Source organism: Platichthys flesus, chromosome 16 (genome assembly GCF_949316205.1).
Source record: "Platichthys flesus chromosome 16, fPlaFle2.1, whole genome shotgun sequence".
Taxonomy (NCBI): Eukaryota; Metazoa; Chordata; class Actinopteri; order Pleuronectiformes; family Pleuronectidae; genus Platichthys; species Platichthys flesus.
Genome location: NC_084960.1, coordinates 18,264,460 through 18,280,776, shown reverse-complemented (window position 1 = coordinate 18,280,776; position 16,317 = coordinate 18,264,460). Strand labels below are relative to the sequence as shown.

At 39.4% G+C, this 16,317-nt stretch overlaps 1 protein-coding gene across 1 annotated transcript; it reads right to left on the bottom strand.

Moving 5' to 3' along the window:
- Nucleotides 1-13,261: 13,261 nt before the first annotated feature.
- hoatz (HOATZ cilia and flagella associated protein) lies at nt 13,262-13,999 on the bottom strand. The gene has a single exon (XM_062408111.1). The coding sequence runs from the start codon at nt 13,962-13,964 to the stop codon at nt 13,455-13,457; it is 510 nt and encodes a 169-aa protein (XP_062264095.1). The 5' UTR covers nt 13,965-13,999; the 3' UTR covers nt 13,262-13,454.
- Between the last annotated feature and the right edge of the window lie 2,318 nt (nt 14,000-16,317).

The following is a 16,317-nucleotide window of genomic DNA, read 5'->3' as shown; positions in this document are numbered from 1 at the left end:
AATCGCTGGGGCCTTGATATCCTAGCTCCGTTCCAAAATGGGGAACTATGCATAGACTCTGGCTCCAAATATTATCAGAAGTGCAAAATGCTGCAATTTTAGCTTCAGATTTTGTACATCAGAAAGAAGTGGAGAAATGTTTACTCATATTCATAAAAGTTCCATTTCTTACCACACAAGGCCTGCTCTTAGTGTGTATAAGCTAAACAGTGTTGATGTGCTGTAAACAAAAACATTTGATCTCTGCATATACTTTACATCCTTCCTCCTGCCTGCTGTGCTGCCCTACAACTGAACGCTCTAGAGATTTTCCTGTTGTTGTGAATGTATCTGCTTGGAGAATCTCCTGCTGTGTTCTTCATATGTGAAAAGGGAAACTCTGAAATGTCTGAAAACTGCTTGATAGTTGCTGCTTCAATTGTCAGAATCAGGCCGGGCATGTTTAAGGGTATACTGAACTGAAGCTGGGTTAAAAAGACTTAGAAGTCATTAAAAAACAGCGTTTATCCCATATTCAGGAAACTTGTGAAATATGAAGAATTCTGGACAGAGTTTAGTGTATTTGTTACAGCAGCAGCTCTTCTGCTCCACTCAACACATTTGTAGACTCTACATAAAAAACACTTAAATCGCTCAGACACAGAGCCCAACAGAATCAATCACCACGTGTGACTACAGATGGCGCTGCTGCTCAGTAAAAGCTACATAGTGTTGCTGCAAAACTAAGAAAACATTATTCAAATCTATCCTCAGTGATACAGGTGGCCAGTGCCGTGATCCCGATACTGGTGTCATATATTCTCTTGTTGCTGCCGTTTTAGAGATCAATTACATCTAAAGAGATTTAGATTTTTACATTGTTTCTCAGTTTCTCAGGCCTTCTTTGTAATGTGTCAGATGAATCAATTTATTTTTATTTTCAGATTAATATGACGACTGACACTGAATGTAAAGCTTTGCAGCCCGTTTATTTGGATTTGAATAGGTCTTGGGTAACATTACACAATACACAACACATACACTTGCAAATGGAATAGAGTGCATGAGCCTTCTTTGGATTACAAAGTGAAGGTCTGAGTTTTAAGATTAAGATAGGTCGTGAGATGTGTTGTCTGACCACACGAGAGACCAAAAGTGTTCATAGCTGCGCGAAATGGCCACATTCAGAAGAGCTTGATGCAACAATCGTTTGAGTACAGGCATTTTCGAAATGATCACATTCAAAATGTTCACATGAAAAAGTGCCACAGATAGTTGGTTGTGCCTATTTTCTCACTGCTGCACAATTGCGGTGGTCTTTCACACGCTGTTCTCCAGGCATTTATCTGAACAATGTATGTGTGAAATAAATTATAAAAGCACAAATCTAATTACGAGGGCTTTCACTTTTGCTCTGGGACGTATTTGTGTGCTCTCTCTGGGTTATAAATTTATTTTTAACTGACGGGACACAAGTGTGGAAAGACATGACAGACAGTCTCATCAACCAGAGGTCAAAGGGTCAGTTAATGTTCCCCACAGTCACAGTGTCCCTGGAGAGTCACTGAACTTCCAGCTGCTGCTGCTGTTCACTTTTGACTTATGGGGAAATTAAAGGCAGAAATGTTGTGTATGTGAGTCTCACATAGACATACCAAGGAGATCAATTTTAATCATAACTGAGGGCTCCAGAGTAGGAAAAAAATGAAATGAAATGTTTGGTAGCAGCTGATTTTAAGGGGTCACAGTTGAAATGATGTTATACGGTTTGTATTCATCCATTTACATTTTTTAAAACATTATATTTTGGTGCAGTTTGTCACAGTTCTAAGTGCAGACAGTTGTGAACCACTGGCCTCAATTAAAATGGAGTTTGTGCACTTGTGTGAGTTTGGGGGTAAAAAATAACCCATTTACTGTTCGAGCACAGAATCTGTTTGTTTAAAACGTTTTATTTTTTTATTTTTTATGCTGATGTTACTTTGGGGTCAGTAAGAACTGAAGGAACGATACAGAATCAGTGCGACTCACAGTTTAGAAACTGGATTATTTAAGATTGTGAGTAACTGAAGTGTCCAGTCTGCTCGGAGGGAGTAGCTCTTTGTTTCCCGGTGTAGATGCAGCATGTTTCTGATGTTTGGGATCAGGCATTGACATTTGTTACGAGTCAGTCATGTAAATGAAGGACTGAAACGCAGCAGCTGCTGAGAAAACCCTAGTATCTCCGTGTTGACTGCAGTAGACTACCCTCAGCCTGAGGAGACATGGTTATATAAATCATGGATCATGAACTGCAGGGATTAAATTGGCTGGCAGTTGCAGTGGTAACAAAGAGAGGTTGAAATAATCCAGACACAGCTTCCAAATCCCTGTGTTGCCTGGTTGTAAACTGGTGGTTTGTTTTAGAACATAAATCATGTGTATGCTGATGTTAACATGTTGGTGACAACTGGAAAACTCTGCTCTGTTTGAATGTATTTACTGACATATATTTATCTATGTATAACACATCCTGTTTCCTGTCTTTTTTTCTTGATTCAGTTACTCTAGCACTATTAACCCATATCCTGCAGGTCTGAAATAAACTTAATACTGCAAATTAGGTTTGATGTAAAAAAGGGGGTGGACCAAATGCATTGACATGACATGGATTTATATGTGTATATATGTACATATTTTACTGTCAGGCAGTGTTTTACAGAGGAATCTTGAGCATCATTTAAAAAGGATTTTATGGAACACACTCAAAATTACAAATTTAAGAGCATGATATTATTATTTATAAGCATGACATAATTTCTCACATGTGACTTGAGCGTTACAGTGACCTTGTGTTCCATGCTGAACAGCAATTATGCATTCCCTTTCCCTGCCCATCACTTACAAGTGTACCAGCCACAGTTTTTCCACAGACATACATGATGAATGGACTCTGTGAGCCGTAATGGCCATCGAAGATGCAGAGTTGGAAGAGCTGAACGGTTTAAGCTCCTGTTTGACTGCATCGCTGGACGTCGTGAACAGAGATGGATGATTTATTTAACGATGGAGAGAAAGACAACTTCCATGTTTCCAACTAAAATCACATGGCTGCAAATTAGGAGTTTGTAATTTGATGTTATTGGTTCAGTTGCCATCGCTTCATAGACTAAAAGAAATGAGCAAAATGTGAATTTGTTTATATATGAGCCATTGATTATTGATCCAGATGACCCAATTTATAGGGTTCGTATTTTCAAAATAGGACAAAAAAAGGTGATGAACTATTAGACTGACATTTGGAGAGGTTTTTAAAAAGCTTGATGAATCCTACACTTTAATTACGAGCTGACATTTAATCAGTGTATAGTTATTATCTCAACAATTTATCTCAGGTTTGAATTTGTATTTTTTTGGGGGGGGTGGCTAACTTCAACAATGGATAGGGAGTTAGATTTCTGCTGCTGTATCCAGGAACAAAAACTGATGCTGCATCATTCCACCACCTTTCTGTTGTGGTGTTTCTCGTAGTTTTTCTGTAATTCTGCTAATTAACAGAAAAAAACCATAAACCTAATCAGTTTTTTGTCTCTTTCAACTTCGGAGGGAAATATTTGGCTCTTTAGCCGCTACATGCTCTGACACCACAGGCACCAACTGTGAGTCAAGACTACTTTCGCGTTCCTGTTTATTTGGACCATTGTTTCTCTTGCCTTTCCTTCAATCTCAGTCATGCGTCCTTTCCAAATCATCCAGACTCTTGTTTCCTCATTAGCTCTCTCAGTAATTGAACCTGTCGCATTTTTCTGACTGATGGTTGTGTGTCTGCGATTCTGTGGACTGTAGTTCTTTCCACCTGTTACCTGTTTCCTATTCCACCTGCCTTACTGTTTACCTGTAAGCTCAGTAATGCTGTAATGTTGTTAACCCACCTCACTACACCAGCCTGCGTTTCGATCCTCCTGCTTGTGTTCCCTCCACTAGCTGCTACACAGTGTCTGCCGAACAGGTAGTGTGCAGTGAGTTGATCAGATTTGTTCGATTCTACTGCTCCCAAAAAAATCACACCTCTTATTAGATGAGATCCTCTAGAGTTAGCCTAAAAAAAGACATTAATAAGCTGGTGCTATTTTTTGTGAGCTCACACATTTGTTGACATGCAAGTAAACCTTTACCTTTCCTTCCTATACAATTTCACCTTCCTACTTCCTACATGATTTATGATGATGGGAACCTTTTGTTCTGCACTAAATGCGATACAGCACAGTCTGAGTCTTCTGAGGATATATGACATGCATAGTTTGAGCTGCTCCTGGGCTTAATGGGGCTTGATGAGAGTGATGCTTCATCTCAATGTGGACCTGCATTTTCATTCAGTCGGTACAAACATGCTCCTCGTACAATATGACCTCCTCTATTAATGACAGCCCCGTATTAAAAAAGAGCTTTTATACACCACACTGGGCATTTTTTTGGAGTGAATAGGGCATCACTAATACGAATATGAGAGAAGAAGAAGAAGGGGAAACAGGTCTTCTGTTTGCATCAGAACCAAGGAGGAACTTATAACCATTGGATTAATTTCCAATGAGACATCCCAGCAATCAATACTCCTTATTCTCATGAATTCAACTGCTCATCTTTCACCCTATATTCACCTCTTCTCTTTTCTTTGCAGAGGGCAATCGATGCATCATAGTTCTCATTAACAGCGACATTTTGTATCCAGCCATTTGTAGCTGGAGAGTTATTTCTACCTCTGCCGAGGTGGTTAGGTTTTCATCATTGTCCTTTTGTATCTTTGTTGGTTGGTTGTTTGGTTTGGCAGTAGGATTATGTATTAAAAAAAATAAGAAGGGAAAAGGGCCAAGTAAAAGCCCAGTTAGTTTTTGATTTGAAACTGAGGCTGGATCAACCGAATCACTGTCTTTACTTGTCAGATTGGATGTTTCTAACATTTTCACTGATTCCCCAGGGAATAATTAATGGATGTTGATGAAAACAAAATCAGACATTTAGGGAACTGATATCTATGAGTGAGTGACTTTACTCTTCTTACTCTAACTGTTCTTCATGTGTCAAAGTTGGTGCATTTATAACAGTAAAATCCAACTATATTCAATGGAGTCAGAAACATGATGATGTACAGAAATCACATGACTGAAAGATCATGCAAGCTTCTGATACATAAGAGAGGGAACATGGCGGCAGATGAAAACATCAACATTGAGGGCCAAGCTTTCATCACATTTTTTTCATCTTGTTACGCTTTCTAATACCACTGTGCCATAGTGACACATGACTGGAAAATTGATGCTACGTACTGCTTACCTCGAATATCCAACTCCTAATATTAGCAAAATAGTTGTGGGTGGGAAGCTGGATCATTATTCAATTTATTTAGCAGATTATATGAAAATGTGGGTTCAATTTGTGTTACCTTTGGACGAAAACCAGACTAATGTTTTCATTGTGTTATATGTTTTTTATACATACAAAACCTTACAGTTAAGTTTAGGCATAACTTTTAAATAATCATTAAATCTAGCGTGAGCTGAAGTAAAGTCTTGTAAAAGTCATGTTAAATATTAAGCTCTCATGTTAACGATGAGCAAATGATCTGCTCAGACCGACCAGGCAGAAGTGTGTGTGCTGCCGAAGCTGGTTCTACTGACTCCAACCAAAAAACTGGACTAAGGAAAACAATATGAAAGACGGCTCTTCATTAGCAGTTAAATGTTTCTCTGGCTGATCTGTGGCAGAGCAGGGAAACCGTTAAGAGAAGATGCTGGTGAAACCCAAAGGACGATTCAAGGTCAGAGAGCAGCTGCTGCGTTTGGTCAGTAAAAGTGGGATCTTTTACAAGACTGCTGCTGGTTCTTATCGACTGTAAAACATCCCACAGGGTGTGTGGCTTTTATTTGAGAGGAGACAGTTGTATATCACCTGCTTTTAAACTGATGCTCAGGGACGTGCCCTGGAAAGCCTGTGTGTCGCTCTGATTTGTGTCCCCCTCAAGTTTATTGGCACTGACTTTTTTTTAGTTCCACTTGTCTTTGTTCTTGTTTTACACAAAAGGTTTTTACAGACTCTGGAGACAGTCTCATAAATATCCTCAGCGCTCTTCTCCAAATGAGCTAATAAAACACTTCAGTGCACTGGTTCATGCAGGTGTGTGTTTATATTAAATGTCTTGTTATGGCATACATAGATATGTAGATCTACTGTACGAGTGAGTATTCTTTATTGAAAGAGACATATTCAGGTTGATATATTTCATTTGTGTTATTACTTGAAAAGGTCTTAACGCTTGAATGTTCAGAAAACACAACACTTTCTCGATACTGTCCATTGCTGCAGCTCCTCTTTTCAGCCACTGTCGGAAACCCTTGGTTTTGGCTCCTGTCAGTGGACGTGTCAGACTAGCTGCTAGCCATGCGTTATTCAAATTACATCACATTGGTGTTGAGGTTTGTTCCAGACTACTGAGGTGTTTCAGTGGGGGAGAGGGAGTTTTTAACTTTAACATTCATAACAAACATGAAAAACACAGTAGATGAAAGAAACATTGGAAAAAATAAAATCAACATCTGCCTCAAGATCCCATCTCAGAATCAGAATTATTTCATTTGCCAAGTATGTTTGCAAATTGCCTTGGTGTCGTTCGTTGGTGCACTGAATATAAAACAACAATAAAGAAAAAATATATACAGAAAAAAAGATATACATCCTTATCAAGTGCATCCACTGACAGCCCCACCCTAAGATGTTGACCCACAAGGTCTGATGGCCTAACAGTCTGTGCCCTGCAGAGCTGCGAGTGGCTTTTCAACTGGACTGTTAGTGTGAAGTTGCATCAGGAAGCCTGTTTGATGAACATGCCAGCTCCAAAACAGACTGAAGTCCTTTAGGTCTGTATCTAACAAAATCCAACTTTCTGAGTAAAATGTCATTGATCCCAAAATAAGGAGTCAATAAGAAGCTCAACAAAATAACTTCTGTTGTGTAACACTTCCAGTTTCACTTCCTTTTAGTCCTTTTAGTTTGTTAGTATTTAGTTGTCATACTGATGATGTACTGGAAAATTTCCTTACAGCTTTTAAAGCAGTGACCTATTTTCAAGCCAAGCTGATGTTAAAGCTGAACTGTGCTATACAAGTTATTATTATTATTACAAATATTATTATAATTATTATTATTATCATTGATAATACTAATGATTGAAAATGGTTTAAGAAAATTAAGAAAAATAGTCACTACAAAAAATGTATCTTTTTTATATCATGCCTATTTAATTCTTTAAATACATTATAGAGAAATGAAACTGCAGGATTATAGACTAAGCAATTATATAACTTCAATGTATAAAATAAACTTGAACCAAACAAACCTGATATGCTACATATTTCTAGACAAGGGATACATATTGTTTACCTTGTCCCTCTTCTTGTCTTATTTCTTATAGATATCAAGTTTATGTGTTGGAGGTTTTATTTAGCTCAAGAGTTGAATTGAAGGCTTCCGTAGTTCACTGATCATGTTGTTTATTAATTGCATGTGAAACACTTGTATATTTAAGACTATTATTATGGTGAAAGCCCAAGGATTTAACAGACTGACGAGGTGAGGCAGTTATAGTAATTTTAGTCCATCCCTCCCTTATCTATACAAATTATCCTTTGTGGGTCGCATGACAGAAACACAGTTCAGATTCATACATACTTTGAGTTGAGGAACATGACGTTTATTTAGAAACGTGTGAGACTGCCCAGCATCTGACTCAGTGGGGTCCTTTGGGGGGGTGTTCAGAGGAATGTCGTCAGCTCCGGGGATTCAGGCTCCAGCTGCTGCAGTAATTGGTGGCTTTTCCAGTTGGGTGCATGGAAGAAGGTTAATGGGTTGAGTAAAAAGGCTTCATATCATTTTATATATCTTATAGTTTTGTATACCTAACTCAGTAACACCCTTTTGATTGTGTTGATGACAAAGAGTCCCTGAGCTGCTGAGACTGAACCAGCCAGTAAAATATGAGCTCAAATACACTAAATGGCTTGACAGCTGCTGAGTGGGGTGTAGTTTTCTTCAAGTTACACAATGTCTCAGTTCAAGAACAGTAATTCATTATGCAGGTTGAGTAAATGCAATATCTCCGCAGCTTACTCAAGATATTTTACAAATGCCAACATTTCCAAGAGTTGTCAGGCCTCACAGACTAAAATCCTTCCCCTGAATGTATTTTATCTAGAATGCCTCCAGTGATTTGTTCACCATACTCCAATAAGCTGTCGTTACCTTCTCTGTCTCTGTCTCTGTTCAACCCCTTGCAAACTTGCTGGTTCACCAAAGACGCATTGGTGTGTAGCCTGGGAATGTCCCCACAGACACCAGATTTAGAAGAATCATACTCATATTCAGGTTGATATTTTTAATTCCGGCAATGACTTGAAAAGGTTTTCATGCTCTAATGTTCAGAAAACACATCACTGTCCTCACACTGTCAGTTGTTGCAGCTCCACTGTTTCAGCCTCTGTCTGAAACACTTGGTTTTAGGTCCTGTCCCTGTAAGGCCTTCACCCTCCTGATGAATCCCAGTCAGCTCTGATGTCAATCGCTTTCAATGCATGTAGGAGTTCTCGCCTCCTCTCGCTTTACCTGACTTTTAGGAGGCGTGTAAGACTAACCACTCAGTTTGCTTTATATAAATGTGCAGCATTTCGGTATCACATGACATGATGATGTGGAATTATGGTCCGGACGACTGAGCGTCAGTGTTTTCTGTGGGGGATAGGAGCTCACTATATCAAAGACTTTAAAGCTTTTAAACCTAGCAGAACTTCTACACTCACAAAAACTTGATAACACACTAGAGGAATATTATATGTCTCCTTGAATAAGATTTGTAATAACAGATTTAATGTGCAGTGTCCAAATGTGACTGTTTCATCGAACAATCGTGGCCTATGGCAGCGTTTCAACATGGTTGATGCAAAATAAACTCTCTTCATCTCCCTCACTGATCACTGAAATGTATGTTGTGTTGCTCAGTGCCTCCATTTGACTTGTGTTACAGTGAGTGTGCATCATTATTGACGTCAGAAACCTGTGACATAGGCAGGCGCTTTGGAAAGAAAGTCAAATCAATGCTGTCCAGTGTCAAGTTAAATTGAATGGTGGTGACTGGAGGTAATGGATGATACAAAGGTTCATCAAGCTTCTTTTAATCAACTCTCTCTCTCTGCCTTATTTAGCATTCATTAAAATGTAAGAGGGAGTTTATTAGAGCAGTTTATATTTGATGAAATCTACACCCTGCAGGACACACAGAGAATGATAAAGAGCAGGAAACAGAAAAAATAAGCCTGTTGATCACAACAAGACCCAATTCCCGAACCATCAGCACAACAATGGAGCTGTAATTAAAATGGATGGATGGATGGTGCCGTTTGTGCGTTAGTGTTTGTTTGTTTGTAGTCGCTATTGGACACCGCACATGATATCTTGATGGGGCAGCTTCTCTGTCAGCTGACATTAAGAGAAAGAAAGATTTTGTTTTCATGTCTCTTTGCTGACGACACCCTTAGACCGGACACATTATGTTTTCAGGTTCTCCATTCTTCCTATTCTTGTGAAATATCGCAAGAATGTCTCGAGGAAATCGTTTCTTCTCGGTAAGAACATTCTTTTGGACTCATGGGTGAACACATTGCATTTTGCTGGCCAAAGTTCAAAAATCTAAGTAACACTGACCTTTGAAGGTGTTACTTTAACAACACCTTGAGTAAATCAATTAAAAATGTAGCACGAATGTCCACTTTTGGGTCGTCATAGGTTCAAAGGTCAAGGTCACAGTGGCCTCAAAAACATGTCTGCCTTAAGAGGACTTCAACTTTTGATCAACTGTCATTTGGACTCAAAGACGAACTGATTACTACACAATTTCCTTTCTTTATTCTATTCATTATTACAGCAATAGAAGACTTTGACTTTAATTTGACTATGTTATATGTTATACATATATTCATATTACTTACTTTAATATTCACTTGACTGTGTTATATGTTATATGTTATATGTTACAATGTTATGTTATATGTTATGTTACATAGTATGTTATTTTTTTGTCATTTTGTAAAGTCGCCTACTGCGTAGATGTTTGCTTGCCATGTCATAAGAATTTCACTGCTCCGATGACGCTGTCATTGGTGCATGTGACAATAAACTTTGACTCTGACTTTGACTCTCACAGCCGGAAATAGCCCCTGACCCACCATTGCAAGAAAGGCCAGTATGCTCAGATTGGCCAGCTGGTGATGAGTTCCAGTACGTCAGGACAAAAGGAAACTGTGAACATACAACGCTGCAATTAAACACAAGACTAACAATTAGGTGTTAATCATTTTAAAGATATTTTAAAAACAAAACAGGTTCACAGCCCACTTTGCTTTAGTACATAGGCAAACTGTGTTCCCCAGGAGAGTCTAGCTTGGTTGTACTCTGTGTCGTGTTTAGATTTTCCGACAGCACAAAAAACTTAACTAAACTTCAACTGAAGTATTTAAAAAATCAAAGATGAGATGTTTCAGCAGCCTCTGGAAAAGTGTTTACCCTGCGAGAAAAGAGCTCCCTCTGTTGCAGACTTTGAGACTACGAGCCATGGACACGGTATGTGTTCACAAAAAACATATACAACCCACTAGAGGACTGGGAAAGACTGAAAAATCATAATCGGTCTCCTTTTATGTAAACTTTGTCACATAGTCTTGTATAGAAATATGTAGAAACAAACATATACAAACAGGTTTTTATTTCAATAGCAACATTTGACTCTTCTGAAATATTTCTTACAAAATTTAGGAACTTGCTAAATGTCTGTCCTTTTTTCATTCTTTTGTTTGAACAGGAAGCTGGGGAGAGAAGAGGGGACACCGCTGGACTTTAATCAAGAGGCTGCAGCGGAACATTTCATCAGATGAGCTCTGCAGATCATAAGATCTCCTGAGGATCTGCTGGAAATGTCAGTTAAATATATTGAGCGTCACTTCCCACTGACCATAATACGCCCTCAGAGCTGCAACTCTCAAATGAGCAGTGATGAAGTGCAGCAAAGTGAGCAAGCAACAGCTGGTGCACAGATATTACAGCAACTGGTTTCCACTCCTGAGAAAAGAAGCGAGCAGGAATGAGAAATATCAGACAACAACACCACAGCTAGAGAGCATCAGGATGCTACAGTGAAGTATCCGTGTGATGACGGTCCGGATTTAACAGAGGAGCAAACACACACATTCTCTTTCTTACCTTTTCTGTTTGTGGAAATGTTTTTGTACCATCTTTGCTTTGGAGTTGTACCTCCACACAGACAGTTGCTCAATATCAAGTCCATAAATGTGCTTTTGCTGACACCTAATGGCAACTTCTCATCATGGCATCATCCTCAACAGAAACTGGGTTTAGAGTATAAAGTGCATCAGTAGACATATCCAATAGGATGGGAATACCGACATGTTCATGTGTGTGCTTTTAGAATGGGTGAAGCAAGTAGAGGGAGATATACTTGGATGCTTGGGGGGGGGGGGGGGGGGGGGGGGGCAATTGCTCATGTTGCTCTGTTAACGTTTGTATGTTTTTCCACCCTCTGGTGTCCTTTATGTATGAAATCTTTTGCACAACACATCAGATGCATCGATAATTGATAATAAGTCACAACCCTCCTTATTGACGTCGTTGTAGAACGTTGTGAACAGGGTCTGATTGATCTGAGCTCAAGACGCGTCGAGGACGTGATAGGGTGTGTTCAGACGGCTCAGACCTGTTCACACAGGACGTTGTGTGCTTTACTACTCTTGTGATAATAAAATCTTGAATCTTGGTGGATAGGAAAGTAAACTGGTTGGACATTTATGTTCCACAGAGGATAGATCGTCCTGACTTCTGCAAAACTTTTTCCTCTAGCGCCACGAGCAGGTCACCATTGAGGTGTAGCAACCCCCATTGTTGAAACTGCAACAACCAATTACCTGCAAAACATGAGCCCAAGCACAAGCACAAGCCTCTGCTTCAAGTGAATGTTTTGTTTCTTGTTTATAAGAAGAAATGTACAAGTTTGAAACCCAAATAGTGATTCAGACATCAGACTTTCAAACACAATAATTTACGTGTTAGTATAAGACATTTTTCCATTGGATGGATTTGCTATACGTAAAAATATATATATTTAGAATATCACCAGACTTATCCTTTAATAAATGCAAACAATGAAAAGATGTTATGCCAGATGCTGCTGAAATATCCTAATAGATCAAGAGTAGCTAAAGGGCCAATCTAATAAGTCTGCTTCAGTATTTTTCATCAGAACAAACTGAAGCTAAATATCCTGCTGCTTTAAAACTCTAATTAAATAAGATGCTGTCCTCCATCAGTAAGGAAACTTAGTTGATAGTTATTGGGGTTGGCACGTGAGGAGATTGTTGATTCTGAAGGCAGATTGAGGGTGAATTATCCAGATAATCTGGGATTCTGAGAGGTTAAAGAGCGTTTATGGACAACGGGCTCCTGTGAGCTCTGTGTGCTTTGAAAACTTTAACCAAATCAGCTTAAGTCAACAGTCAGCACGCCTCTTCTTATCCTATTATGGTTGGGCCTTCTCCACTGGACATTTGGAATTCGAGCATACACCTACGCTTCACTTCACATCATGTAAGGGTGTTTGAAGCAAACTGCTGTGTACTGACTGTTCGGGAGCCACAGGGCTGAACTCTGCTCTAAGATTTAAAGCCACCTCCAGTCACACATGAGCAACAGCAACACCAGAGCTTGTGATATCGTGGAAAAAGGCATATTTTACATATTTGACTTAACATTAAAAAAATGTAAGCACATTGTTGCCATTAGGAGGGACTTTTTTTTGTCCCTGATTAAAAATGTATTCCAGTGTTAATGAGACCATTATAACATCATCATTAAGTCGTTCATAGAGCTGTTAACCCTGTTATGTTGGAACAATGAGCTACGCGTCTAATAACCTCCACTTAGGATGGAATTTATTTTTTCACGTTCAAGTTATAAAAACGAATGTTCTACAAAACGTGGAGGAAAAAAGAACCCAGATATTAACAACACCGATGTGAATACTTGAACGTCCTCTCAGGAAAATCTTGTTGTCTTTGAACATCTCTACAGGTGTGATGAAAACCCCTGTGTGAAGAGCCTTACAGCTGTATGCAATATTTACATGGGGCCACTGTGGTATTGACACTCCAGACCGAATTACAACTAAAACAATTGAAGTGTTTGTGATCTTTATTGGAGAAACTTTGCTTTTATTTTGGATGAAAGTGACACTTTACATGGGTGTCTCTAAACCACATTTAATCTCCATCACTTTACAAATAACAGCCTTTTAAAAATCTAGAGTGCTCCTTCAGTTAGATGTGATCCCTGTTGTTAAGGTCTGAAGCTTTTTTTTTAAACATCTCCAACAGTTGAGCAGTTCAGATCTACTGCAGCTGTTTCACCAGTTCCGTGTCCATCTCACAGTCTGAACTCTGGTAAACTTTAAGCGCTTTTCCTCCACCGAGCTGCGCCTTCGGTTTAAAGGGCTCAGACAGCAGCTCCTTCTGGATCCTCTGCTCCCTCCGCCTCCTCAGCAGAGCCATGATCTCCCTCCTCTGGTCGGCCATGGCCTCGTACCGCTGCCTCTCCTCCCGTCGCTGCCGCAGAGCTGGGACGCTCGGTGTCTCCGAGGCACTGGAGGTCCGGGGTCCTGCCGCCGCGGTGCTGCCGCGCTGCGGCCGGGACACCGGCAGCCTCTGTCGGATATCAGCCGACAGCAGCCGGGACTCGAGCGGCGGCAGCATGGACATGGAGCTCCACAGCTGCCGGGCGTGAGACACGTCCTCCGGAGCAGAGCCGTCAAACACCGTGAAGAATTGATCCAAGTCCTCTAGATGAACCGACATGTTTTTAGGAGGAAGAAGGAAAGTAATCTTGTGAGGTGTGGTCACCATAGTAACCAGACTACTACCGCAGGCCAACAGGAACATTTGTGACACGTTGCGCGAATTCCTTTCAAAATAAAAGTAGACTTAATTGGACAATAAGGATAATCTTTCAATTTAATAATGGTATAAAAAGAGCAATGTTTCCCTCTTACATGTATTAGAGTCACATGAAGATAGAGAAAATGGATTTACTCTTTCCTTACAAAATCATTACGTATTAATAACCATTTCAATGATCCATTATACATATGTTTGGAACCTCTAGAAGTAGGTGTAAAAATGTATACATACATTTTATTTAAGATCAGTACTTGAGTTAATGTATTCAGTTGTTTTCCACTACTTGTAACTAATACACTTATTAGTTTAGCAAATATATCAGACTGAGCCTCTCTGTACATGCTCATACAATTCAAGACTCTTAATTTGAAGGAAGATGGTGCTCCACCCCCAGGTGTTGCAGGCTGGTTAAACATGTGTGGAAGAGGAAGCACATCATCATCATCATCATCATCACCATACTCCTCATCATCACTTTCTTTACCTGACATGATTCTCACATTTCCCTGGAGTTGAGCTTTCACTCTGCACCGAGGATTGAGGCACTGTACAGTGAGTATGCTTTTTATTTGACTTCAAACTGTTAATGTACTAAAACTCAATAAAAGTCTTAATGCAGTTCACACTTGGATTCAATTAACGGTTGGATCAATCAAGTCTAATTATGTCATTTAAACCTGAAAAAAATATTTAAAAAAACAACTGTTCATGTTGAGAAAAAACAAAAAAAAATTGGCCTGTCTATCACTCTTTAAACCAAAGAATATTAAAAGCAACATAGTGTGTTAGAATTGTTCTATTAATGAGCAACAAATTGAAGTGAATATAACAGAGTGGAATTCAAAACTATTAGTCTGATGCATGATCCAAAATCTAAAAAACCTGAAAACAGTAGCTCCAGATTGGTTATTATTTGTTATCATAGAAGTGTCTGTTAAGCAACTTTCATTAACTTTAAGATTGAAATTTGTCTCAGTGAGAGGTGTTAAACTCCATATTGACTTCTGCTCACATACCTGCCTATTTTGCGACCATGCATGGGTGCACCTTTGTGACATGTCACCATTTTGGTGTAAACGGTAAGCTTGGCTGGACACTTGAGCTGCACCTTATAAGGTAGTATGCCTGCTAAGTCCCTAGCATCCCTCCTAGGGCTACCAAGCTACCAGGAGCAAATGGTTAGCCAAACATGGGCATTCCAGCATGGCAGCTCAGCTGTTTGATTGCAGTGGTTATCTTTGTGATGCTTTTCATCATTTATTGCCTGCTCTTCAATGGGAGCTCAAAGCAGCATTGTGAACCACATGAGAAGACCAGGATAAGTGAGTAAGTACCTCAATGCAAACTGAGGGAAAGTGTCGCTATCACTTAAACCACATTTAAATGGTCCGCCTTGTCAGGATGGAGAGGCAGCAGGTAGAGGAAGAGAAAATGTGAGATAATGTATTTGTTTAATTGATGCTGGTTTGTCCTCATCACTGCCAAGTCCTCCGAGAGACGAATCGCTCGGACAGGGGCTGTTACCTCAGGAATCTATAGACATTGTGACAGATGATGTCTTCCTGTGCATAATTCTGCTTTATTTTTTTACAATCAAAGCTGTTTGTGTGTTGATTTAAAATGTGATGACAGTTGTTGGAGTTTCACTTACAATAACAGGTATGTCGATTTTTTTACTTTTTTTTTTTTACTTATTGTTGCTAATTAGTGCACAAATATTTTAAATTACATAGGAATATGAAATGTTTAAAAACAGTTTGAAATTCAGTCCGTGGCTGTGGTCAGAAATATCACAGGGTCCTGGAGTTCACCTGTACATCACCTCTTTAAAGCTCACCTGCAAAACGAATTCTGACTGTCAAATAACCTTGTTTAATTAAGATTTCACAATGTTACCCATCTAAGGAGAATATGAGATTAATAATACATTTTGTTATGAGAAAAAATGTGTGATGAAAATAGTTGTAATAAGGTAAAAAAAAAGAAGAAGAAATCGTGTGTGTGAGTAGTAAAATGATGTACAGGAGCTTGGTTATGACTTCAGTTTCCCCTCATATGACCTGTACACAGCTGTGGGTGGTGTTTCCACTCCACCGCTCTTCCACATGGGCCAAACCATAGACTCCAAATAAAGATGGAGGATGGGTCTGCACTTCTCCCACCAACCTGAAATTAATATATAAAATATCCTAAATACGAATGCTGCCAACTTGCATTGTTGAAGTTTTTTTGAGTCGGAGTCTGTGTGGTAGCAATCAGGAAATTGAGCCGTGGTATCAAGGTCCCAGTTTGTATATCA

Bases quoted from the DNA above. Each gene is read 5' to 3' on its own strand.
- hoatz (XM_062408111.1), bottom strand. From the start codon at position 13,964: ATGGTGACCACACCTCACAAGATTACTTTCCTTCTTCCTCCTAAAAAC.